General features: G+C 41.0%; 1 protein-coding gene across 2 annotated transcripts in view; it reads left to right on the forward strand.

Moving 5' to 3' along the window:
• Positions 1 to 26,192, forward strand: part of THEM4 (thioesterase superfamily member 4) — a 51,489-nt gene extending 25,297 nt beyond the window's left edge. Inside the window, exons 3-7 of one of the 2 annotated variants that reach the window (XR_009213624.1) lie at positions 1,568 to 1,727; positions 2,544 to 2,654; positions 13,748 to 13,872; positions 16,256 to 16,970; positions 26,110 to 26,192. Coding sequence is in view for 1 of the 2 variants with exons in the window: in XM_032154604.2 (XP_032010495.1) it covers positions 1,568 to 1,727; positions 2,544 to 2,654; positions 13,748 to 13,872; positions 16,256 to 16,296 (437 nt within the window). In the remaining variant the exon portion in view is untranslated. Of the gene's footprint in view, positions 1 to 1,567; positions 1,728 to 2,543; positions 2,655 to 13,747; positions 13,873 to 16,255; positions 18,971 to 26,109 lie in introns of those variants that run through there. The other variant, XM_032154604.2, reaches the window with a different exon arrangement.
• Positions 26,193 to 27,938: the final 1,746 nt, after the last annotated feature.

The raw sequence follows: 27,938 nt of genomic DNA on the forward strand, positions 1-27,938 counted from the left end.
GGTTTGCCAATCTAGACCAGAAATCTCGAACTCCTAAGTAAAAAAATTATAAGTGCTTGACACCCATCTTATCCTGAAGTCCTGGAATGTCAGAGTTGGAAGAGATCTTAGAGCTCATTTTGTTTTATCTCCTCATTGTATGGATAAAGTGTGCAAAAGAGTGAGTTCTAGGCCAGAGGTAGGCCAATAATTTAATTTTCCCAACTCACGGGCCAAGGTTCTTTCCACTGCACCATAATACTCATCCCCAATTTTAAGTTTCCTTGTCTGTCCTTCTAAACCATCAATTCACTCAACAACTGCTTAAGTGTATATAGTATGTGCACATCTGTGCCATTTGTTGGGTATGCAAAGTCTAAAAGACAGGATGCCTGCCCTGGGATGCTCATGACCTAATTAAAAGGCATCCTTCCTGTCCCTCTCCCCACTTCTCCTGGATCTTCTCATCTGTATCCTTTTCCACGTTTGTAAATATAAATTCAATAGAAACAAAAAAAAACAGTTTTATATATGACAAATCATGATGAGCTATGAAAGAAAGGTGAGTAGGGGGATTAAATTTTAAAATAGATACAAAAGGATAAATGCATTTCTTGAGAGCAATGGCTTTCAATCTTTATTTTGAAGTGACCTATATTTTTATTCAATCCAGTTCCCCCAACTTGCTCACAATTGTGTAAGTGAAAAAAAACTGTGTCTAAACAAGTGCACTATTACTTACCTGTTAACTAAGTGTTCTGTTTCTTTTTAAAGCCTGGTTAATGGCCAGACTCTGTGGCTCACACCTATAATCCCAGCACTTTGGGAGGCCGAGGCAGGCGGATCCCTGAGTTCAGGAGTTCAAGACCAGCCTGACCAACATGGAGAAACCCCGTCTCTACTAAAAATACAGAATTAGTCAGGCGTGGTGGTGGGCGCCTGTAATCCCAGCTACTTGGGAGGCTGAGGCAGGAGAATCGCTTGAACCCGGGAGGCGGAGGTTGCAGTGAGCTGAGATCACGCTATGGCACTACAGCCTGGGCAATAAGAGCGAAACTCTGTCAAAAAAAAAAGAAGCCGGGTTACAACCCACAGTCTGATTTCATGAACCCTAATGGTTCTAACTGCCAGTTTTGGGGGCTTTGAGTATTGGGCAGAACTGATCCTGTTGCTGATTCAGACTAAACTCATGTCTGCCAGGGAAACCTCCTTTCTGTTACATTTTTTATTTTCTGTAAATTGCATTTAAACCACAGTTCTTCCAAGAAGAATTTCCATCTTTACCGTACCATTTTATTCAGTATATTGTTAGCATTTATATACTATATTCCTGATTGCCACATGTAGGTACTTTGTTTTGATTTCATGTCTGTTTACTCTGTCCCCAGTTGAACTGTTAATTCCACAAGGGCAAAGATCCTATTTTCTGTTTCATTGAGACCCTCCCATTCCTTTCAATTTTGCACCCTGTGGACATTTGAGTCAATCATCTATTGACATGTGATTCTAGCAGGGTACAGGTGCTTGGCTCTGCCATGGCATTTCTCTCACCCTTGTTTCTCATTGCCATCCACCTCATTTTCTATAGACCCAAAGCTTATGAAAGAAGAACAAATGTCACAGGCCCAGCTCTTCACCAGAAGCTTTGATGATGGCCTGGGCTTTGAATACGTGATGTTCTACAATGACGTTGAGAAAAGGATGGTTTGCTTATTTCAAGGAGGCCCTTACCTGGAAGGACCACCTGGGTAAGAATGATAGCCTGAAAGTGTGGATCTAAAAGATTTTTATCTTACACTGCCCCCATGTGTTCTGTCCATGGACTACAATTAAGAGTTTCAAATGGTCACATAGATGTATATTTATTGACATGGAATATAATACATTATTAAAGGACATCTTATCTATATTATTAATATTGATTAAATATATATATGAGCATTATAATATTATAGGGCATAGGGCAATAGAGTATAATTTTAGAGCATATCATTAATGTGTTAACAGTGGCTTGTCACTGACTAGGTGGGTAGTATTATGGGTCCTAAATTTTTTTTTCTTTTTTTTCATATTTGCATTACCTAAATTTCTAAACAATGAATATGTATAGTTTGTTTTGTTTTGTGAGACAAGGCCTTGCTCTGTTGCCCAGGCTGAAGTGCAGTGGCATGATCATAGCTCACTGCAGCCTCGAACTCCTGGGCTCAAGCGATCCTCTCACCTTAGTCTCCTGAGTAGCCAGGACTGCAGGCACATGACACCACACTTGACTAATAATAAAAACATAATATAAATTTTCTAAATTATATTTTAGCTTTTTGCTTGCTTGTGATCTGGTTACTATTAAATTCTGGTTTTATTACAAATACTTAAGACTATACTATTATGCTGTGAACAAAGCAAAGTTGGGGACATAGATAGTATTTGGCATTCAGTACACTGAACATGGGCTAAGTGGACCTTTCATAAGTAAATTGTGTGAAGATGCTTGGATAATTTCTCTCTTTCAAGAGGCTATCTTTGAACTTCTGAAAACATTTCTCCTCCACTCCTGTTGTAACTAGATTCGTTCATGGAGGTGCCATTGCAACCATGATTGATGCTACTGTTGGTATGTGTGCAATGATGGCTGGGGGAATCGTCATGACTGCCAATCTCAACATCAATTATAAAAGGTAAATTCACAGTAATTCTCTATTTATCCTTAGGTGTTGTTAAGTCAGGTTCCCAGTTGCAGATCTTGACACCATAATTTGTGTTCAAGTGATTATTAAAGAAGTGCTCCCAGAGGAAACTAGCAAGGGAGTGGGAGAAGCAGGACAGGGAAGATGAAGAAGTCAACCAAGGCTGAACTCTCAAAAGTCCAGCAAAGCATAGCTTTAGCTGGATCATACAAGGGAGCTCTAGAATGAAATTTATGCCTCAGAATTGTCTGTATCTCAGATGAGGGAGCTAGAGTCTTTATACTCTCGCATGTATCAGTCATAGGATCAGGGCCATCCCAAGGACCATAAATTTCCAAGTACTTCTAAGGGTCTCTGTGTTTGAGCAAAGCACACTCTAGGGAAAATAACCAAAACAAGTGAAGAAAGGATCCAAGGGGCTCTGGGTGGAGCACCAACATCTACTACATAACAAAATTAATTTTTTAAAAATTTAGCTGGGCCCAGCAGTGCACATCTGTAGTCCTAGCTTCTTGAGAGGATTGCTTGAGCCCAGGAGTTCAAGGCTACAGTGAGCTAGGATCATGCCACTGCACTCCAGGGTGGGCAACAGAACAAGACCCCAACTGTAAAAAAAAAAAACAAAAAAAACAAACACACACACACACACACACACACACACACACACACAAAACACCAAGTCTTTTCAGTCCACAAGCACAGATGTCTTTCCATTTATTTGTGTCTTTAATTTTTTTCATCAATGTTTTGTAGTTTTCAGTGTATAAGACTTTTGCTCTTTGGTTAAGTTTATTCCTAAGTATTTTATTCTTTTTGATTTTTTTTTAATTTTTAATTTTTTTATTATTATTATTTTTTTGAGACAAAGTCTCACTTTATTGTCCAGGCTGGAGTGTAGTGGCATGATCTCAGCTCATTGCAACATCCACTTCCCAGGTTCAAGCTATTCTCATGCCTCAGCCTCCCAAGTAGCTGGTATTACAGGCATGCACCACCACACCTGGCTAATTTTTTGTATTTTCAGTAGAGACAGTGTTTCACTTTGTTGGCCAGGCTGATCTCAAACTCCTGGCCTCAACTGATCCGCCTGCCTTGGCCTCCCAAAGTGCTGGGATTACAGACGTGAGTCACTGCACCTGGCCTTAATTGTTTTCTTAATTTCCTTTTTGGATTAGTCATTGTTTGTGTATAGAAATGCAACTGATTTTTCTGTGTTGATTTTACATCTTGCAGCTTTGCTGAATTTGTTTATTCATTCTAACAGGTTTTTGTGGAATCTTTAGGATTTTCTATATACAAAGTCATGTCATTTGTAAACAGATCTTTGTACTTCTTCCTTTCCAATTTTAATACCTTTGATTTCTTTTTCTTGCCTAATTGCTCTGGCTAGGACTTCTAGTACCATGTAGAATAGAAGTGGCAAAAGTGGGCATCCTTGTCTTGTTTCTGATCTTAAATGAAAAGGTTTTAGTCTTTTACCATTTAGTATGATGTTAGTTGTAGGGTTTTCATAAATAGCCTTTATTATGTTGAGAGAGTTTCTTTCTATTCCTAGTTGTGCCTTAGATTTTTAACCTTTAAACCCAGATTGTCATTGTACCTCCTTTTAATGATTTTAATGGCAATTACATTGATTCTAGAGATTAATTTGGGGAAAGTTGACATATTTACAGATGGCCAATATTTCATATTACTTATGACTATAAATTAATTTCTAGAAATCTGGGTTTTCTTAACATGATAAAGAATATATTAAAAATTGTTTTTTATATTTTTCCATGTCCTATGTTTTAAAAAATATTTTTCCATGTTCAAATAAAGTTGAATAATGAAGTACAACATCCTTCCTAAAAAATAAATGTAAAAGGTTACTTTGAAAACAAGCTGAAACAAAGTATTTAGATTGCCGTTTATCTCAAAAAGTGTTTGTGTCTTAAGCACATACTCAAATGCAAAATGGGAAACAGAACCTGCCAAACTCTATGCTTAGTGCTTGTCCCACCCAATAAACCATCCACAAAAATCAGTTGCGTTGCTGTTCATTTGTTCCCCACAATTGGAAAACATACTGAAAAGAAATTTTACCTGAAGTCATGTGGATAGAGAGCAATTTAGTCAGAATTAGAACTCACATCTTATGACACCAAATCTGATGCTCTTCACTACAACACACAGCCTCCATTGTCTTCTGTTAGTTGATGACTAAAGACCAGAATAAAGTATTGGATTTTATAAGTAGTTTAGAATTTAATATTTATCAGGCTCTGTTTTTTTGTATACAGTTATTTAGGTTCATAATAATAGTAATAATAACATTAAATTTAATATGATTACTTGATGGCCCTTCAGGATGCTACAGGTAACAACCTGGGATTATATTTTAATTGAAAATAATTTGCGGTGTCAATTAATCATCAGATGCCTTAATCTACTTTGCTTCCTTTAAGAAGCAAGATTATTCCTTAATGATTTCAAATAATTTCCAGCCCTCTGATCCAAATATCCCACTTGATTTATTTCCTTGTGCCTAGCACATTAAGATAAATAGACAAAGCAGGTCTAACTAGTGATGACTAGCCAGCTGAAAGGGTAAGTATCTCAGCATGCCAATGACCCATTCATGACACATGAGTTGAGAAGCTCCGATTCGATTTCTTCATGCAACATGGCAAACAAGAAATGCTAAAGGACATTCCTCCTTCAAAACAAGTAGATCCTGTACCAAATACACAAGGAAAGAAACTACCAAGGGTGACTATCAACAGAAACAATAAATAAGATTTAGACCTCAGGGATTTAAGATATCATGATAATCAAATATACAATATAAATGAAGAAAGTATGAGATGTTTAAAGAAATAAAAGATGAGGCTGGGCACGGTGGCTCACGCCCGTAATCCCAGCACTTTGGGAGGCCAAGGCAGGTGGATCACCTGAGGTCAGGAGTTCAAGACCACCCTGGGCAACATGGCAAAACCCTGACTTTACTAAAAATACAGAAATTACCCAGGTGCAGTGGCATGTGCCTGTAATCCCAGCTATTTGGGGGGCTGAGGCAGAAGAATCACTTGAACCTGGGAGATGGAGGCTGCAGTGAGCCAAGATTGTGCCCCTGCACTGCAGCCTGGGCAACAGAGCGATACTCCCATCAAAAAAAATAAAGAAAGAAATAAAAGATGAAATCACAAAAAGAGAAAACAACGATAAACTATAAAAATTATTATGCAGGTTTGCCACGGAACCTAATAAAACTTTGAGAAATGAGATTGTAGGCCGGGCGCAGTGGCTCACGCCTGTAATGCCAATATTTTGGGAGGCTGAGATGGGCAGATTACGAGGTCAGGAGTTCAAGACTAGCCTGACCAACATGGTGAAACCCCGTCTCTACTGAAAATACAAAAATTAGCTGGGTGTGGTGGTGCCCACCTGTAATCTCAGCTACTTGGGAGGCTGAGGCAGGAGAATCACTTGAACCCCGGAAGCAGAGGTTGCAGTGAGCTGAGATTGCACCATTGTACCCCAGCCTGGGCGACAGAGTGAGACTCCATCTCAAAAAAAAAAAAACAAAAACAAAAAAAAAGGAAATGAAAGTGTAATTGTTTAAAAACAAAAAAATACCTCAGTGAATAGGTTCAAGGACTATTTAAACACAGCTGAAAGTGAACAGAAATATAGAACTGAATAAGTTACCGTGATAAAAAGGTATGCTGGTAAAGGTCAGAACATTTCCTCTGAATTTGCTAGAAACTCAAAAGCTGTGGAATGTCATTTCTTTCTCTCCATTTTCCTATTATAACTACCCCACCTTGTGGGCAGTCTATATAGAAAGGTTTCTTTGATACCTGACTGATGTAAGAACAAGAGGGGTAAATGTGAATTCTTGTGGATAGATAACATAGGAGTTACTTGAGTTACTTCTAAATATCACTCCACTGCAAGAATTTAAAAAGAAAGCTTTAAAAATACACTCAATAGGTTTCTTGAAAAGGGAAAATGACAATCCCTAGGCTTCTGGTTTTTGTTTGCTTTTTAGAGTTTCGATTGCTTTTCATTCTGTAATTTTTTTATCAGAAGCTTAGATCACTTTAATAATCTTGTGGCACTGTGTTTCTAATTTGTAGCCAACATATTCTGGAAGCTTGTTCCTTCCTTCCTTCCTTCCTTTATTTATTTATTTATTTATTATTTTGAGACAGAGTCTCACTCTGCCACCCAGGCTGGAGTGCAGTGGCATAATCTCGGCTCACTGCAACCTCTATCTCCTGGGTTCAAGCGATTCTCCTGCCTTAGCCTCCCAAGTAGCTGGGATTACAGGCATAGGCCACCATACCCGGCTAATTTTCGTATTTTTAGTAGAGACGAGGTTTCACCATGTTGGCCAGGCTGGTCTCAAACTCCTGACCTCAGGTGATCCACCCGCCTCAGCCTCCCAAAGTGCTGAGATTACAGGTTTGAGCCACTGTGCCCAGCATTTGTTCCTTTAAAATGCACAATTAAGGCCAGGCTACTTGGGAGGCTGAGGCAGGAGAATTGCTTGAACCTGGGAGGTTGCAATGAGCCGAGATCGTGCCACTGCACTCCAACCTGGGCAACAGAGCAAGACTCCATCTCAAAAAAAAAAAAAATGCACTATTAAATCCTTTATTTTCACTAAAAATTTCGTTAGACATTTTATAACTGATAATGGTTTGGCTTTGTGTCCCCACCCAAATCTCATCTAGAATTGTAATCCCCATGTGTTAAGGGAGGGACCTGGTGAGAGGTGACTGGATCATGGGGGCAGTTTCCCCCATGCTGTTCTAGTGATAGTGAGTTCTTACAAAATATGATGGTTTAAAAGTGTTTGGCAGGCCAGGCACCATGGCTCACGCCTGTAATCCCAGCATTTTGGGAGGCCAAGGTGAGTGGATCACCTGAGACCAGGAGTTCAAGGCCAGCCTGACCAACATGGTGAAACCCCATCTCTACTAAAAATGCAAAAAAAAATTAGCTGGGCATGGTGGTGTATGCCTATAATCCCAGCTACTCAGGAGGCTGAGGCAGGAGAATCGCTTGAACCTGGGAGTTGCAGTGAGCCGAGATTGTGCCAGTGCACTCCAGCCTGGGCAACAGAGCAAGACTCCATCTCAAAAATAAATAAATAAATAAATAAATAAATAAATAAAAGCATTTGACAGATCCCCCCTTGCTCTCTCTCTCTCTCTCTCCTGCCGCCATGTAAGATGTGCCTTGCTTCCCCTTCCCCTTTCCCTTCACTTTTGCCATGATTGTAAGTCTCTTGAAGCCTCCCCAGCCATGCAGAACTGTGAGTCAATTAAACCTCTTTTCTTTATAAATTACCCAGTCTCAGGTAGTTCTTTAGCAAACTCTCATGATTTTTATAATCTCACAGCCCGGTAAACCTTCAAATCATTTCTCCCTACAAGTTATTTTCCCCTTCCATTGAAATTTAATCAAGAGTTCATTTGTCAGATCCATATGCTCGGTGATGGTGGTGGTGGTTGTATTACTAAAAACACTAAATTAGTCACCAGCTCCATTGTTCTAGTGCAGTATTGAGATATATCCCATAAATACATCAACATGCCCACCTCAACTAAGTCATTTGGCAGATAAGACAAGCTCAAATGCAAAATGGGAAGCAGAACTTTGAATCAGACTGTTGGGGATTTGAATCCCATGTGTGCCACCAAATAGCCATATAGCTTTAGCAAATTACCTAACCTCTCTGGGCCTCAGTTTCCTCATCCATTAACCAAAGACAATAATACTTTTCTTAAAGAGATATTTTGAGGATCACAGTTAATGTGTTTGGAGCCAGCAGTTTAATATGTTAAATGAAGCTTTTTTTTTTTTTTTTTTTTTGTGAGATGGAGTCTCTCTGTCACCCAGGCTGGAGTCAGTGGTGCAATCTTGACTCATTCCAACCTCCGTCTCCTGAGTCACTGACATTACAGGCACATGCCACCATGCCCGGCTAATTCTTGTATTTTTAGTAGACATGGGTTTTTGCCATGTTGGTCAGGCTGGTCTTGAACTCCTGGCCTCATGATCCGTCTGCCTCGGCCTCCCAAAGTGCTGGGATTACAGGTGTGAGCCACCATGCCCAGCCTAAATGAAGCTTTTTAATTATTATTTTCAGATCTAGGTTTAGCAGAGAGAAAGAGAGAAAAAAAAGATTATCCTGAATCCAGCACAGAGAAAAAAGGAAATGGAAAATATAGAGAGCGTAAGCTATAGTGGACAAATAAAAAGATCTAACATGCTCTAATTAGAGTCCTAGAAAAATAGAATAAACAGAATCGAAGAGATCCAGTATTTAAGGAAATAATGGGTCAGCATATTCAAGAGCTAAAGAAAATCATGAATTGACAATATAGGAAGCAATATATATCAAGCTAGGTTTTAAAAGTATATCTAGAGACATTATAGAGAAATTGGAGAATACTTAAGACACAGATCTTAAAAGCAGAGCTAAGATAGAGCAGCCATTACAGAGCAGTCTTGCTTTTTAGAAGCAAGAGGGCACCATTACACTGGCAGTAAACCTCTCAATAGCAACAGTAGAAGCCAGAAGACAATAAAACGTCTGCTGAAAGAAAATGTCAATCTAAAGTCATGCTCTCAGCAAAGCTAAAGTTCAAAAATGAGCGCAAAATGAAGGTGCTGTCATTCAAACAAATGGAAAGAATTTATGGAACAGCAGGACAACACCCAGGGAGCTCTTCAATGGTGGACTTCAGAAAGAAGGAAAGCAATCCCAACAGGCGGGAGGATGAAAGGAGGAATCATGAGCAAATTAATTGGTAAACATGTAGATAACTAAAATCTAAATAGAGTCTATAAGTAATATTGATGTCTAAATTCTGAGGATTGGTGTGTTGCAGTGGCTCATGCCTGTGGTCCTAGCTACTTGGGAGGTTGAGGCAGGAAGATCGCTAGAGCCCAAGAGTTCAAGGTTGCAGTAAGCTATGATTGCGCCACTGCACTCCAGCCTGGGGACAGACTGAGAACCCATCTCTAAAAATAATAAAAATAAAAATTTACAATAAATAAATTATAGTGATTAACAAAAGGACAGCTAAAATACTGGATAACAATAGCATGTAGTTTGGGAGGAGATGAACAGAGTTAATGTTGATACATCCTCATATTTTTCAATGGAGAGAATGATTAAAATAAGAGAAAATGAGTGTATAACTAATATCTGAAACAATACAAGATCAAACAAGTAGTAAAACTCAATTTTTAAAAAGGCAAGGAAAAAAAAGAGGGTCAGAAAAAGGGAGTCAAATAATAAGCCAAAATAAGATGACAGAAATACGTCTAAATAAATCAGTAATGACTCTCTATAAATAGACCAAACTATCAGTTCAAAGACAGATTATAAAATTGAACTTTTAAATGTAAAAAACTAGAAACTGTATGAGACATTTTTGAAATGACACCAAAAGTTTAAAAGGAAGAGAAAATATGCTACACAAAAGTTAACCAGAAGAAAGCAGGGATCAGAAAAAATAATGAACTGTCAAAAAAGTAATATTGGGGATAGAGAAGGCTACTTCATAGTAATAAAAGATTCAGTTCAATAGTAGGTAATAATAACTAAATCAATATGCATCTAATAAACAATATAAATAAAATTGATATAATCATAGGGAGAAGTTGACTAATCCACCTTTATATAGTGGGAGATTCCAACACATTGTTCTCAATTTTCTTTTTCGAGACAAAGTCTCGCTCTGTCACCCAGGCTGGAGTGCAGTGGCGCGAGCTCACCTTACGGCAACCTCCGCCTGCTGGATTCAAGCAATTCTCCTGCCTCAGCCTCCCGAGTAGCTGGGACTACAGGTACCCACCACCATGCCTGGCTAATTTTTTTCTATTTTTATTAGAGACAGGATTTCACCATGCTGGCCAGGCTGCTCTCGAATTCCTGACCTCGTGATCTGCCCACCTCGGCCTCCCAAAGTGCTAGGATTACAGGCGTGAGCCACAACACCCAGCCTGTTCTCAATTGGTAGGTCAAGCAGACAAAAAAAAAAAAAAATCAGAGCCAAGTGAGGTGGTGCACATCTATAGTCCCAGCTATTTGGGAGGCTGAAGCAGGAGGATCGCTTTAGTCCGGGGGTTCAAGGCTGCAGTGTGCTATGATAACTCCTGTGAATAGCCACTGAACTGCAGCCTGAGCAACATACTGAGACCCTGTCTCCAAAAAAATAAAGAACAATTAGAAAATGGAGGATTTAGGCCAGGCACGGTGGCTCAAGCCTGTAATCTCAGCACCTCGGGAGGCCAAGGTGGGTGGATCATGAGGTCAGGAGATTGAGACCATCCTGGCTAACACGGTGAAACCCCGTCTCTACTAAAAATACAAAAAATTAGCTGGGCGTGGTGGCATGCGCCTGTAATCCCAGCTACTTGGGAGGCCAAGGCAGCAGAATCGCTTGAACCCAGGAGGCGGAGGTTGCAATGAACCAAGATCGCGCCACTGCACTCCAGCCTGGGCGACAGAACAAGACTCCATCTCAAAAAAAAAAAAAAAAAAGAAAAGAAAGAAAGAAAATGGAGAATTTAAACACTGCAAGATAACAAGTATGGTTTATTAGACAAACATAGAACTCTGCATCCAATAATTAGAGAACAGCACACTTTCTTTTTCCCAGCACACATTTGCAAAAATTGATCATGTATTGGCTTATAAATTAAGTCTTAATAGATTTTACAGAATCAGAACCTTACAAGCCAATGTTCTGGCCACATTGAATTTGAGGTAAAAAAAAAAAAAAAAAAGAACTTTTTAAAAAAAATCTATAGTAAATTTGAGTAACATTAGCTAGTGTAACTCCTACATTTCACTACTTTAAACTTATAGGCTTTTTTGGTTTACCTAATAGTCCCATGTGGTTATCCTGGTCAGTGAGGGTTTTACCCCCATGAAGTGATTGAGAGACCCAGGCTTGTTTCAGAGTGAGACTCCTCCTTCCTCTTAGTGCCTCAGTGTCTTATTTATTCAACTATTTAGGCTTTCTAATCATTTTATTCTTAGTTTTAATAAATTTTTGAAATTTTTTTCTATTTCATCTGCATTTTCAAATGTATTGACATAAAGTTATTCATAATATTCACAATATTCTCAATTTTTTTAAAATTTCAGCTAAATCTATATCCTTTTTGGCCTCAATAGTATTTATGTATGCTGTCTCTCATTGTCTTGATCTATCTTGCCAGAGATTATTAGTCTTTTCAAAGAGTTATCTTTTGGCTTTGTTATGCCTTTCCAGTGTGTGTGTGTGTGTGTGTGTATGTGTGTGTGTGCATGTGCGCGTGTGTGTATAGACATATAATAAAACAAATTTTTTTCTTTTTAAATGCTGCTTTTATCTTTGTTATCACTTTTCTGCCTCTAATACAAATCTAATTAAGTGTCCTAGCTAAATGAAGGAAAACAAGCTAAAGCCAGTTTCCTGTGCCAACCAAACTGATCTGTGCCTAAATATTAGTTACATTTAGAAAATTATACTCTATAGTTGTTCCATTATTTTGTATTTTCTGAAACATTTTCTGTAGTCTCTTTACTAATCTAGGAGTTTCTGTTACAAGGGCAACTCTTAACTCTCACTAGCTTAAGCAAAAAAGGAAACATATTGGCTTGTATGGTTGAGAAGTCAGGTGTGGCTGAGTGCAGATATTCAGTGATGTCATTAGGAATCTCAGCCACATTTTCTTCTAGATCTGCTTCATCCTTATGTAGCCTTTCCCAGTGTAGTGGCACAATGGACACCAGCCAGGCCAGCCAGGCTTGTGTCTTGTAAGCCTAGCACCTCAGAGAAAAAGAACCCAGCCCCAAGGGCTCCAGCACAAGTTCCAGGATTGACTATTTCAGCCTGTGCCCACCCCCACAACTGGTCACTATGTGTATGTGGAGCAGAGGGATCATTATTCAATGCCAGTCAACCTACATGGGCTAAGAATGAGGGAGACGTGGTTCCCTGACAAAAGGGGTACATGAGTGTATCAAAGAGATATGAAGAGAATGAAGGGAGGGTAGGGGATGGATAAATGAAGAGAGTCATGTTAGTAGAAAAGGGAGTTGCTAGGCAGGCGAGAACACCTAATGTCCCCTGGGTCTTAGTAAATGTTGAATTGGATCAACAAAAGAGCAAAGGAAAAGCTAATGGGAATGGAAGTATTAAAAGGTCATTGAAAGGAAAACTGGGCAGAGAGATCATCACAGTGATAACTTCCTTTCTACCTGGAGTAGTTCCGTCATCTGCTTGGTAGTACCATAGGAGCACAAAACACATTTCCGTGCTCTACCTTCTGTTTCAACCAACTGAAATTTCACCTTTAAAGAGATACCCTTTTCATTGTGATATGTATCTCCAGGATTCCCAGAAACGTCTATAGCCACTAGTCACATGTAGCTATTTAAAGTATAAATTAATTCAAGTTAAATAAATATAAGGACTCAACTTCTCAGTTATGCTAGCCACATTTCAAGTGCTCATTAGGCACATGTGGCTACCATATTGGACAACTCAGATATGGAACATTTGTATCATCACAGAAAGTTCTATTGGACAGTACTGACTTAGAGCAGTAAGCTGTTACCAGCAATTTGTTGTTATTAGGTGTCTTTCTAGTGACCATTACTCAGAATTGAATGAGAAATGTTGATTATGACAGAAGAAATGAGAGCAGCTGCCTGGGACCATCTGTTGGCCCTGTTTTCACTTCTTTAAAGCATTTCAGCTCCCTTAGGACTTTGCAGTGGATCTCCAGATGGGATAGTCTCTGCCATCACAGAGCTGGAATTCCTGATGATCCCTTTGAAACAAGCCCAGAGAGACATCCAGGGACTGTAGCCCAGGAGCCACCTGAGAGCAGTGGTGCTTGGGAGAAGGGGAGCTTGAGAGGCTGTTGGTGTCAGAGTCCTTGAGGAATGTATTGTCTAAGGCAGTCAGTGCTCATTGTTGTCAGGTGTCATAAATTTCTACCGCTTGTCATGTACTTGATCATCTTTTAATGTTATATAAGTCAGATAAAAACTGATTTTTTTCCTTTTTCTTTTTATTCTGCAGACCTATCCCTCTTTGTTCTGTTGTTATGATAAATAGCCAACTTGATAAAGTTGAAGGAAGGAAATTTTTTGTTTCCTGTAATGTTCAGAGTGTTGATGAGAAGACCCTATACTCAGAGGCGACAAGTAAGAAGCTGGTCTTATCTCTTTCTTGGGGTTTAGTTGGGTTGGGTTGGGTTGGGAGTTTTGGTTGGTTGGTTGGTTGATTTGGGTTTTGTGGGGGTCAGAGGGGTGTTTTGGTTTGGTTTGGTTTTTTGCCCTGGTACCCATACATGCCAAAAAATTCTTTTTTTTTTTTTTGAGACGGAGTCTCGCTCTGTCGCCCAGGCTGGAGTGCAGTGGCGCAATCTCGGCTCACTGCAAGCTCCGCCTCCCAGGTTCACGCCATTCTCCTGCCTCAGCCTCTCCGAGTAGCTGGGACTACAGGCGCCCGCCACCACACCCGGCTAATTTTTTGTATTTTTAGTAGAGATGGGGTTTCACCATGGTCTCGATCTCCCGACCTTGTGATCCGCCCGCCTCCGCCTCCCAAAGTGCTGGGATTACAAGCGTGAGCCACCACGCCCAGCCACCAAAAAATTCTTAATTCCCTGTCATGCAAAGAATGAGTTAAAGATATTCTTATACATTGCTAGTAAAGGGCAAGTTGCCAGCATCTATCAAAATTACAGCCCAATGCATAAGCTCATGCCTGTAGTCCCAGCACTTTGGTAGGCTTAGGTGGGAGGATCACTTGAGCCCAGGAGTTCGAGACCAGCCTTGGCAACATGGCAAGACCCCATCTCTACAAAAAATACAAAAAATTAGCTGGGCATGGTGGTGTGCGCCTGTAGTCCCAGCTACTTGGGAGGCTGAGATGGGAGGATCCCTTGAACCCAGGAGACAGAGGTTGCAGTGAGCTGAGATCACACCTCTGCACTCCAGCCTGGGTAACAGAACCAGACCTTGTCTCAAAAAAAAAAAAAAAAAAAAATTTTACAAAGTGATATGCCCTTTGACCCACCTCCAGGACTTTATCTCACAGGTATAATAACTGCAAAATTATAATGTGTTAGATTGCTAGCGGGTTCCAGTGATTGTGTCACTCACGCAACATTATTTGCAATAGCAAGAAAAATGGCAAAACATAGCAAACATAGCTATCCATCAATAGGAGACTGGTTAAAGAACTACAGCTCACCTATAAACTATATTGTATGTGTGTGCCATTACAAAATGGTGAAATATTGTGATACCATAAATAAGAAAAATATGTCTATACTTATGTGTGTGTAGACTGTCTCAGGAAAGTCACACACATGACCTGTTACTTCCCCGGAGTACTGAGGTTCATCCATGTTGTTGGCTGTGTTCACTTGTTTGTACCACTGTGTAATACTCCATGTGTGGCTATCCCACAATGAATGTCTCTCTTCCGATGACAGGCCTCTGACTATTACAAATGGGGCTGCTATAAACATTCTTGTTCATGTCTCCTGGTGGTGTGCATGGGCAAGAGCTTGGCATATACTTAGGAATAGAATTTCTGGGTGGTAGAGTATTGTGAGTATTCAGCTTTACAGAGGGATGCAAAATTGTTTTCTAAGCCTGTACCAAATTAAACTCCCACCAGCAATATATGAGATTCTTTAGATTCCCATCTTCTCTAGCAATTAGTGAGGTCAGACTTCATGATTTTTGCCAGTCAAATGATTATAAAATGACTTTTTGGTGTGATCTTGATTTGCATTTCTCTGATTACCTGTGTGGTTGAGTGTTTCTTCATAGGTTTATTGACCATATTTTTTCCCATTCTGTGAAATTTTTGTTTGTTCAGCTTTTTTTCCATTTGTTCTCATTTTCTTACTGATTTATAGACATTCTTTACATATTTTCTATTAGAACAATTTTTTTATTGGATATATAAGTTGCACATACCTCCTTACAGTGTGTAAGTTGTCTTTTATTTGCTTTAAGGTATCTTCTTTATGAACAGAAATTTTTAATGTCAATTTAGTTGCATTTATTACATTTTTCCCTTTATGGCTAATGTTTTTTGTATCTTGTTTAAGAAATTTATTTTTCCTCTTAAGTATGAAGCATTTGCAGTAATGATGGATATAAGGAGCAGGTAGAAAATAATAACTTAAATCCACAGTCAATTTAAGAACTGCATTCCAGGCTGTGGTTTGTACTTCCTGTCTCACTAAACCTTTCGATATCATAAAGGTGCCAGATGACTCACTTGTAATTTTAGTTCTTTTCATTTCCCTGGCTATCTCTAATGGAAGTAGTAAGGAACCATGAAATGGCCAAGTGGTGAGGACCTGGTTACCCAGGGAGAGGTAATACAGTATCGTGATAGTCAAAAGTTGATTCTTAATTTGGCTGAAAAATGAGAGTGGACAGATAGACTGAAGGTACAAATGTGTATCAAATCCTTCTTTTGTATATGTCTTTCTATTTAGAGTAGTCCATCAGATTGAAGTCAGTTGACATATAATCATCTGCTGTTATTTTGTTTGTTTAGGCTTATTTATAAAGCTGAATCCTGCTAAAAGTCTGACATAAAGAGCTGCTGGTGAGCTCCATTTCATTCTCTCCCCTCCAGAAGAAGCAGTTGTCCCCCAAATACTCTGCTCCCTCACTGCTGAATCCCTGTAGGAGAAGCCTGTCAACAGTGACCTTCCGAAACAGCCTTCTGAATACAAGGAGGATTCAGTTTCCATCTTCTCAACTTTTTAACACAGAAACACTTCCTGCGAGCATATCGACAACTCTCAGGCCAGGCGCTGTGGCTCACGCCTGTAATCCCAGCACTTTAGGAGGCCGAGGCAGGTGGATTGCCTGAGCTCAGGAGTTCAAGATCAGTCTGGGCAACTTGATGAAACCCCGTCTCTACTAAAATACAAAAAATTAGCCAGGCATGGTGGCGTGCACCTGTAGTCCCAGCTACTCAGGAGGCTGAGGCAGGAGAATTGCTTGAACCCAGGAGGCGGAAGTTGCAGTGAGCCAGGATCATGCCACATCACTCCAGCCTGGGCAACAGAACAAGAACCCATCTCAAAACAAACAAACAAACAACAAAAAAAAACTCTGTCTCCTTAGGTACCTGCTCCACTGCGGACTAGAGAAATAAACATGTATTGAAACTTTTACTGCAAACTTGAAAATGCTAGAAAACCAGGCATGAAGAATAAATACATGGCGAGGAACACACAGGCATGTGCATATGCATATACATTGTAAGTAAGTTAGAAAGCTAGCTTTGTTGTATCTGAACACATGAATCTTTTTTGGTCAGTGTAGGAAGCACAGCCAGATCCTATAGGAATGAATACCTCAAATCTGTTGTCTGAGATTCTAGAGCGTAAACCACTGTGCCATTTTTAACCCAGGCTGTACTGTTGTTTCTTACCAACAGCATAGGTTTTCATCACTGGAAGGAGCCTGTGTTCATTTCCTAGGGCTGCTGTAGCAAAGTAGTACAAACTGGGTTGTTTAAACCAACAAAAACTCATTGTCTGTCAGTTCTGGAGGCCAGAAGTTCAAAATCAAGGTGTTGACCAAGGCCATTCTCCTGAAGGTGCTAGGGAAGGAGCTGTCCGTGCCTCCCTCCTGGCTTCTGGGAGCCTCAGGTGTTCCTTGGCTTCTAGATGCATCATTCCAGTCCTCCATCTTCACATGGCATTCCCTCTGTGTGTCTCCACAGTGTCTTCCCTCTGTGCAGATCTATCTATGTGTCAAAATCTCCCCTTTTTATAAGGAAACCAGTCATAATGGGCCCACCTGAATGACCTCATTTTAACTTGATTACCTCTGTAAAAAATGTATTTCCAAATAAAGTGATGTTATGAGGTATTGGAGATTAGGACCACAACACACCTTTTTTGGGAGGACACAATTCAACCTGTAAAAGAGCCTCGACAAGACTAAAAAATGAATGGAGAGACTTGAAGGGGGCCAGCCCCTCCACACCTGTGGGTATTTCTCATCAGGTGGGATGAGAGACTGAGAAAAGAAATAAGGCACAGAGACAAAGTATAAAGAAAGAGCCCTGGGCCCAGGGGACCGGCGCTCAGCATACGGAGGACCCGCACCGGCCCCAGTCTCAGCTCCCTCAGTATTTATTGATTACTATTTTCACTATCTCGGCAAGGGGAATGCAGCAGGAGAACAGAGTGATAGTGGGGAGAAGGTCAGCAGGAAAATATGTGAGCAAAGGAATCCGTGTTACAAATAAGTTCAAGGGAAGGTACTGTGCCCAGATGTGTACGTAGGCCAGATTAATGCTTCTCTCCACCCAAACATCTCAGTGTAGCAAAGAGTAACAGCAGCATTGCCGCCAGCGTATCTCGCCTGCAGCCACAGGGTGGTTTTCTCCTATCTCAGAATGGAACGAACATAGGATCGGGTTTTACACTGAGACATTCCGTTCCCAGGGGCATGCAGGAGACAGAGGCCTTCCTCTTATCAACCACAAGAGGCCTTCCTCTTTTACTAATCCCCCTCAGCACAGACCCTTTACGGGTGTCGGGCTGGGGGACGGTCAGGTCTTTCCCTTCCCTCGAGGCCATATCTCAGGCTGTCTCAGTGGGGGGAACCTTGGACAATACCCAGGCCTTCTTGGGCAGAGGTCCCTGCGGCTTTCCACAGTGCATTGTGCCCCTGGTTAATTGAGAATGGAGAATGACGATGATTTTTACCAAGCATGCTGCCTGTAAACATACTGTCAACGAGGCACATCCTGCACAGTCCTAGATCCCTTAAACCTTGATTTCATACAGCACGTGTTTCTGTAAGCACAAGGTTGGGGCTAAAGTTACAGATTAACAGCATCTCAAGACAAAGCAATTTTCTTAGTGCAGATCAAAATGGAATTTCTTATGTCTTCCTTTTCTACATAGACACAGTAACAGTCTGATCTCTCTTTTCCCTACAGAGACTAATGTTCTGGAAAATATATTCTGCTTCCTAATGCAGGCAATAGATTATTTGGGCTTCCATTTCTTTCCTTTCTTTCCCCTTATTAAAAATTTAAGCTGAACCATATGAAATCACTATTTTGAAGATCAGAATGGTCAAATATTTTTTTTTCTTTTTTTTGAGATGGAGTCTCGCTCTGTCGCCCAGGCTGGAGTGCAGTGGTGCAGTCTCGGCTCACTGCAAGCTCCGCCTCCCGGGTTCACGCCATTCTCCCACCTCAGCCTCTCCAAGTAGCTGGGACTACAGGCGCCCGCCACCACGCCCGATCTGAGATGACAACACCACCATGCCACTGAATGGTCAAATTAAAATTCCTATGGTTCAACTAATTAGGGCACCTTACTTCCACAGCCAAAAGATCAGCTGGAGCCCTCCATTGCCAGAGCTGACTAACCTGGGATGGCCAAGCCAGAAGAAGACCCAGGTCCTGGAAGCTCTGTCTCTAGTGCCCAACTCCAGTTCTCAAGCTGCAAGAAGGGCCCAGCAGACATGGGGGCACTGCAGAGGTGAAGCTGGCAGTTCCTTCTCCCGGAAACTCTGAGAGTGCCTGGGAAAGTGCCCCAGAAGATGGCTGGGCTCACAGCTCTACAAGTTACAGGTCTGGCAACAGCCACCCTCTATTCCCAGTCTTCCAACAAATCCTGAAACTTAACAGAGTGGACTCTTACGATAATTATATTTCACATTTAAAAAATATGATTCCGAAGGAATAAGCCAGCACTGCTCATTTAGCTAGTTTCACTTAACTAGTTGGGAGGAAGTTTAGACAGTGAAGGTACTGTACTCTCATCGTTAGATTTCTCTGGCAGGCTTGCAGAACTGCTATGGCACAACAGACCTCCAGCCAAGTGAAAGAACCTAACTGAAAGAGTGCCAAATGACCAGGTTTTCTTCATGTTAAGTATGCCTGCCTCCCTTCCTATCCACTTTTTTCCCTTTACAGTTTCATTTCTTACACTGGTTTGCTCACATCCAGGTTAGATGCTGCGCAAGATCAACTAAGGAAAAAGCTCAGTCACTGTTAACATAGGGTTCCCCATAGCCAGTGAGGGAAAAATGGCTTCCCTGCTTTGCAGCAGACTATTCCTAGCCTTCACCATGCCCCGGCACTCGCTTTCCACAGGTTGTATTTTGACAAGTATGTAAGATAGCAAAAGGTGGCAGAAGAGGCAGAAAGAAGGAGGGAGATGCCATCAGAATTGCCAGCTCCACTCCATCACTGGCTTGCTGTGTGACCTAATGGAACTATTGCTCATTTCCTGTTTCCTTCTTTTTCCTTTCTTTTTTTTTTTTTTTTTTTTTCAAGACAGGGTCTGGCTGTGTCGCCTGGGCTGGAATGCAGAGACACGATCTCAGCTCAATGCAACCTCCACCTCCCAGGTTCAAGCGATTCTCCTGCCTCAGCCTCCCAAGTAGCTGGGACTATAGGCATGCGCCACCAAACCCAGCTAATTTTTGTGTTGTTTGCAGAGACAGGGTTTTGCCATGTTGCCCAGTCTGGTCTCAAACTCCTGGGCTCACGTGATCTGCCCACCTCAGCCTGCCAAAGCCACCTTGCTCAACCTGTTTCCTTCTTTATACCAAGTGCTAACATTTTGAATGAATATTAGGAATTGATGCTGGTTAGTGCTAAAATATCTTTAAACTATTGGTGTAAACATAATTAGGCCTTGAGTTTTTGCTCTTACTCCCAGGTTTCTAAATGTCTAAGAAACAATAAAATGAGAGTCATGTACAGAAATATATTGTTGGAAGAATTTTTTAAAAAAGCAAAATAAGACTAAGTTTTTTCTCTAATGGGAAGATGGAATGAAATATATAAGTTAAGAAAAATCTTTTCTTCTGTATTAAGGAAGCTCATATCCTACACGTTCCTATGTTCCCTACCCCATTACCTTCTCGGGACCCTTAACCCCTTCTGGGAACTTACTAAGCCAAATTATTGTCTTACCTAATGGATGACCATCATGGAACCCTAGTCAAACATATTTTTCAGGACCAAGTATACAGCATCCTCTGTGATGGAGACAATGAGGCAATCTTTCAAATTTAAGTCACTAAAAATAAGTCATGAATTTTATGTCTCAGAAAAGTTTGAAATTTCACTTGATAGTATTCTTCGTCTGGCACTACTCTGACCAGTTTAGAATTACAGAATTAGTTTATTCCTTCTCTTAAATTATAGATTTAAAATTAAGTGGGCTGCAGACAAAGATACCATAAGAGGGAAAAAAAGTCAAAACTACAGCTCAATATCCCTTACGAGTATAGATGCAAAAATACTCAACAAGATAACAAGCAAATCTAATAGCACATTAAAAAGATTATATGCTATGACCAAGTGAGATTTATCCCAGAAATGCAGAGGTGGTTCAACATAAGAAAATAAATTAATGTAATACACCACATTAATACTTCAAGAGAGTAAAACCACATGATCATCTCAATTGGTGCAAGGAATGGCATTTGACAAAATCCAACACCCTTTCATGACAAAAAGCACTGAGAAAACTAGGAATAGAAAAAGACTACCTGAGCATAATCTAGAAAAATGCACAGCTGGTATCACACTCAGTGATAAAAGACAGAAAGCTTTCCCCTAACATTAGGAACAAGGTAAGGATTTCCATCTTCACTACTGCTATTCAATATAGTACTGGAAGTCTTACCCAGAGGAATTAAGCAAGAAAAACAAAAACAGCTTGCAAATTAGAAAGGAAGATGTAAAATTATCTCTATTTGCAGATGACATGTCTACATATAGAAAATCCCAAAGAATTCACCAAAAAAACAAAACTAGCACTAATAAATAAATTCAGCAAAATTGCAGGGTACAAAACTTCATTGGCTGGGTGCGGTGGCTCAAGCCTGTAATCCCAGCACTTTGGGAGGCCGAGGAGGGCGGATCACAAGGTCAGGAGATTGAGACCATCCTGGCTGACATGGTGAAACCCCATCTCTACTAAAAATACAAAGAATTAGCCAGGCGTGGTGGCGGGCTCCTGTAGTCCTGGCCACCTCAGGAGGCTGAGGCAGGAGAATGGCATGAACCCGGGAGGCGGAGCTTGCAGTGAGCCGAGACTGCACCACTGCACTCCAGCCTGGGCGACAGAGCAAGACTCCGTCTCAAAAAAAAAAAACAACTTCATCTTTTGTGCATTAAAGAATATTATCAGTAAAGTGAAAAAATCCCTACAGAATGGGAAAAAATTTGCAAATTATATATTCAAAAAGGCGTTAGCATTCAGAATATATAAGGAATTCTTACAACTCAACAACAAAGAACCCAGTTTAAAAATGGGCAAAGAACTTGAATGGACATTTCTCCAAAGATATGGAAATGGAAATGGCTAACAAGTATATGAAAAGAGCCTCAACATCACTAATCATTAGAAAAATGCAAATCAAAACCACAATGACCACACCTACTAAAATGCCTATAATTTTTTTATTTTATTATTATTATTATTTTTTTTTGAGATGGAGTTTCACTCTTGTTGCCTAGGTTGGAATGCAATGGCGGGACCTGGGCTCACTGCAACCTCCGCCTCCCAGGTTCAAGTGATTCTCCTGCCTCAGCCTCCCGAGTAACTGAGATTACAGGCACCCACCACCACACCTGGCTAATTTTTTGTGTGTATTTTTAGTAGAGATGGGGTTTCACCATGTTGGCCAGGCTGGTCTATAATTTTTCATTTTTAAAAACAGTGTCAAGGAGGATGTAAAAAAAATAGAAACTTCATACATTGCTGGGTGAATATAAAATAGTGCAGCTGCTACGGAAAATTTGGCAGTTCCCCAAAAAGACATACAATTACCATATGACCCGGCAATTCCACTGCTAGGTATAAATACAAGAGAAATGAAAACATACATCCACACAGAAGCTTGTACACTAGTGTTTATAATAGCATTATTTGTAATAGCCAAAATGTGGAAACAACCCAAAAGGCCATTAATGAATGAATGGATAAACAAATTGTGGTACACACACACATGCACATAATAGATTATTATTCAGCCATACAAAGGAATGAAATACTGAAACATGCTGCAGCTTGGATAAACCTCAAAAGCATCACATTAAGTGAAAGAAAACAATACTATATTTAGAATAGGCAACTCCATAGACACAGAAATGGGTTAGTGATTGATATGGTTTGGCTGTGTCCCCACCCAAAATCTCGTCTTGAATTGTAATCCAAATTGTAATCCCCATGTGTTGGGGGCAGGACCTTGTGGGAGGTGATTAGATCACGGGGGCGGTTCCCCCATGCTGTTCTCATGGTAGTGAGTGCATTCTCATGAGATCTGATGGTTTTATAAAGGGCTTTTCCCCGCTTCGCTCAGCACTTCTCTCTCCTGCTGTCAGGAAGGATGTGTTTTCTTCCCTTTTTGCCATGATTGTAAGTTTCCTGTGTCCTCCCCAGCCATGCAGGACTGTGAGTCAATTAAACCTCTTTCCTTTAGAAATTTACCCAGTCTCAGGCAGTTCATAGCAGTGTGAGAATGGACTAATACAGTGCTTGCTAGGGGAATGAGTGTGGTGGGCATGGAGGAGAGAACAGGAAGTGATTTAAGTGATTACTTACAATACTGTTTTTCTAGGGTGATAAACTTTTAAAACTAGAGAAAGGTGGTAGTTGCACAACATTGTGAATGTACTAAATGCTAATGAGTTGTACATTTTTAAATGATTCGGCTGAGGGTGGTGACTCATGCCTATAATCTTAACGCTTTGGGAGGCCAAGGCGGAGGGATCCCTTGAAACCAGGAGTTCAGGTCCAGCCCGGTCAACATGGCAGACCCCATTTCTACAAAAGAAAAATTTTGAAAATTAGCCAGGCATGGTGACATGCGCCTGTAGTTCCAGCTACTTGGGACGCTGAAGTGGAAGGATTGCTTGAGCCCAGGAGTTCATGGTTGCAGTCAGCTATGAGCATGCCACTGCACTCCAACCTGGGCAACAGAGCAAGACCCTGTCTCAAAAATAATAATAATAATAATAATAATAATCAGAAATTGGAACCCTCATACATTGCTGGTTGGAATGCAAAATGATGCAACCATTCTAGCAGTTCCTCCAAAAGCTAAACAGAATTACCCAGCAATTCTAGTGGTAGGCATATTCAAAGGAATTGAAAAGAGGGATTCAAACAGATCGTTGTACTTCAGTGTTCATTGCAGAATTATTCATAATTGCCAAAAGGTAGAAACAACCCAAATGTCTATCTACAGATGAGCAGATAAACATCATGTGATATATACATACAATAGAATATGATTCAGCCATAAAGAGGAATGAAGTTCTGATACATGCTACAACATGGATTAACCTTGAACACATTATGCTAAGTGAAATAAGATTTTAAAAGGACAAATATTGTATGATTCAATTTATATGAAATATCTAGAATAAGCAAAATTGTAGACAGAAAATATATTAGAGGTTACCAGGGGCAAGGGAGAGGCAGGAATGGGGAGTTATTGTTTAATAGGTACAAAGCTAGGATGATTACGTTTTGGAAATAGATAGTGGTGATAGTTGTACAATATTGTGAATGCAATTCCTGCCACTGAATTGTACACTTAAAAGTGGTTAAAATGGCGAATTTCATGTTACATATATTTTACCACAACGTCAGAAGGCTATTGTAATATACCAAAAACCATTGAATTGTACATTTTAAATGTGTGAATTGTGTATTATATGAATTTTATCTAAACGAAGCTGTTTAAAAAAACAAAAAAGATAATACTAAAACTGCAAGTACAGGCCGGGCACAGTGGCTCACACCTGTAATCCTAGTACTCTGGGAGACCAAGGCAGGTGGATCACTTGAGGCCAGGAGTTTGAGACCAGCCTGGCCAACATGGTGAAACCCTTTCTCTACTAAAACTACAAAAATTAGCCGGGCATGGTGATGGGTGCCTGTGGTCTCAGCTACTCGGGAGGCTGAGGCAGGAGAATCACTTGAACCCAGGAGACGGAGGTTACAGTAAGCCGAGATCATGCCACTGCACCCCAGCCTGGGTGACAGAGTGAGACCTATCTCAAAAAAAAAAAAAAAAAAAAAAGTGCAAGTACAAGCAAACAATAAGAAGATGGCAGAGCTGACACTTGTACTACCAGGAGCCCTTTGCCAGCCATGTTACAAAGATAAAACAGTGACTGACATGCTCAGTTTCACTGATCTCACTTTAAATACTACTGTAAGATTTTTCTATTGAAAGCAAAAATAAGCTGGGCGCGGTGGCTCACGCCTGTAATCCCAGCACTTTGGGAGGCCGAGGCAGGCAGATCACAAGGTCAGGAGATCAAGACCATCCTGGCTAACATGGTGAAACCCCGTCTCTACTAAAAATACCAAAAATTAGCCGAGCATGGTGGCAGGCGCCTGTAGTCCCAGCTACTCAGGAGGCTGAGGCAGGAGAATGGATAGAACCCGGGAGGCGGAGCTTGCAGTGAGCTGAGATCGCGCCACTGCGCTCCAGCCCGGGCGACAGAACGAGAGACTCCGTCTCAAAAAAAAAAAAAAAAAAAAAGAAAGAAAGCAAAAATATTATTTGTATTGATACTAAATACAACTTTTAATTGTTAAAATTAAGTGGTCTGGAAACTATCAATCTCGTGTGTGTGATATTTTGTTTTAAAGTGTTTTGTAGATCTTGTTTATTGCTTAGGAGAAATTAAGATTGCCCAACCAAGGGACCTTGAAAAGATTTCACTTTTTTTTTCCATTTCTGCCTTCTCAGGTCCTTCCTAAACATTCCCTTCACCAACAGAACTTTTTCCAATTCATCCCACTTATCTTTAACTCTCTAAAATCTTACAGTACTATGACCTGAATCTTACTTAATTCTCTAATTTTTTAACAAGCTAATAAACCAAAAAGCTCCTCTGTATGTATGTATGTACGTATGTATGTATGTATTTGAGACAGGGTCACACTGTGTTGCCCAGGCTGGAGTGCTGTGGCACAATCACAGCTCACTGCAGCCTCAACCACTCAGGCTCAAGCGATCCTCCTACCTCAGCCTCCTGAGCAGGGGGAACTACAGGCAGATAGCTTGAGCTCAGGATTTCGAGACTAGCCTGGGCAACATAGTGGCGGCTCCATAGGAGGAGAAAAGATGGCAAAAAGAAGCGATTCAAAGTTTTTGGAACGTGTCTAGAAGCACCTAGGTGGTGTGAGGGAGTTGCAGCAGGAGGGAGGAGGGCAGAAAGAGGCAGGGGCAGGGGACAAGAATTGGAAGGGGAAGGGGTTTGTAGAGTCAGGGCCATGAAGTGGCTCACCTCCAACATGGGCCCCATTCAGCCCCTTTGGGTGGTGGAATCTGAACTGGAAGAAGCGGCCGTGTGTGACCACAACTGAAGAACTGTGTCTGTGTGTTAAGCATCATAGCAATGGGAACCCAGGCCCACCTGATGGGAGCACCCGGAGGTGAGCCTCACTCTTGGGAGAGGAACTTCTTCTTCACCCCATCCTGAGAAAGCAGTGGTGGCTGTCATCATGGAAGCAAGGGTGTGCTTGGGTGGCCATCGCCGTGGAAGAAAGACAGGCTCAGTGGAGGACGTGCCTCAGTCACCACAGGAAACTGTCGGAGACATGGCAGAGGTGACAGCAGCACCAGCATCCACAATGGGCCCCTCGGCAGCCTCCCACCCTGTTTTCCCTGTGAGGAGCTGGGGCTGCCGCCTTGGCCCTAGTGGCTCCTGGCTTCTTGGGCTGCCTACAGGAGGCCAGGAGGAGCAACCCTGAAGCAGGGTAAGAAATGATACATTGCCTGCCTGCACAGGTTGGAGGTGGCTTTGCAGCTCATGCACTAAACTTGGGGCACCTTCTGTTAGACCAGTATTCACACCCCAAATAGTGTATGCACAATTATGAATGACTTCAATGAAAATGAAGGTCCCTGCTGGCTGCCCTGGGAATATGTGCCCAACCTTGAAAGGTGGCAGTTCACTCGCCTCCTGCCAACCCTCCCCAGTCCTCACACTTGTGCTTCCAGAGCACAGCAGTCTGGCCAAGTGCAGACAGGGAGGGACAAAAACCAAGGAATGTCAACTTCCAGGAGCAGCTGACCTTAAAGAACCTTTTCATGAGCATATGTGCAATAGATTTAATGCAAGGCTTTTGCCCTACTTGAGAGAAGCAGTGTTAAAGAAGACATACAGAGGCTGTTTATGAAGAGGCAGTATCCATCTGCAAGTGAAAAAAAAAAGATGAATTGGCCCATAACGCTTCTCTTGAGTTGTTCAAACCTACTGCAATACAAGTAATTAATTGTGGAAAAAAAAAGTGATAGCTATTACTCAGTTACAGTTTGCTAGGCATTGTGTAAGCACATTATTTGTGTCACTTTCTTTACTCCTTAGATACTATTGATAGCCTCAATTTACATGTGAACAAACTTTGTGAGGCTTAAGTAAATTCCCAAAATCACACAGCTACTCCATTAAGTAGGTACTTTTATTATTCCCATTTTACAGATGCAGAAGTTGAAGCAAACCTGGGATTTGTATCTGGGTCCTCCTGGCTTCAGATCCCAAACTTCCAGCATCAGGATTCACTACCCCTCCGTGATGACCAACACAGAAGTGCATAAAGGTGTGATGGTGTAAGTGGAGACAGATCCTGGAGAAGGCAGAGGTGGAAGGGACATTTCCTTTATCACTGCACTTAAGGCCAGAGTTTCCAATTTGCAATTTTGAAAATGTTATATTTTATAAAGAATAATACCCAATCAAGAAATTGATAAAGTTTTAGGCCAGGAGGCCAAGGTGGGAGGACTGCTTGAGCCCAGGAGTTCAAGACCAGCCTGGGCAACACAGCAAGATCTCATCTCTACAAATAATTTTTAAAATTAGCTGAGCATGGTGGCATGCACCTGTGGTCCCAGCTACTCAGGAGGCTGAGGCGGGAGAATCAATTAAGTCCAGGAGGTCAAGGCTGCAGTGAGCCATGATCACACCATTGCACTCTAGCCTTGGTGACAGAGCGAGACCCTGTTTCTAGGAGAAAAAAAAAAAAGAAATTGATAAAGTTTTAATAATAAGGAAAATTTTGATAGTGGCATATCATTAGTGTCAATTTTAGGATCAGAATAAAACTCCTCTAGAATAATAAGGTAATGAGTAAATAAAAGTGTAAAGGACTGGGGTGGATGTTACAGAGTGGTCGCTAATTATACATTAGCCTAATGTACATTAGCCGAATCAGGAA

This window comes from Hylobates moloch, unplaced genomic scaffold (assembly GCF_009828535.3).
Source record: "Hylobates moloch isolate HMO894 unplaced genomic scaffold, HMol_V3 SCAFFOLD_5, whole genome shotgun sequence".
Lineage (NCBI taxonomy): Eukaryota > Metazoa > Chordata > Mammalia > Primates > Hylobatidae > Hylobates > Hylobates moloch.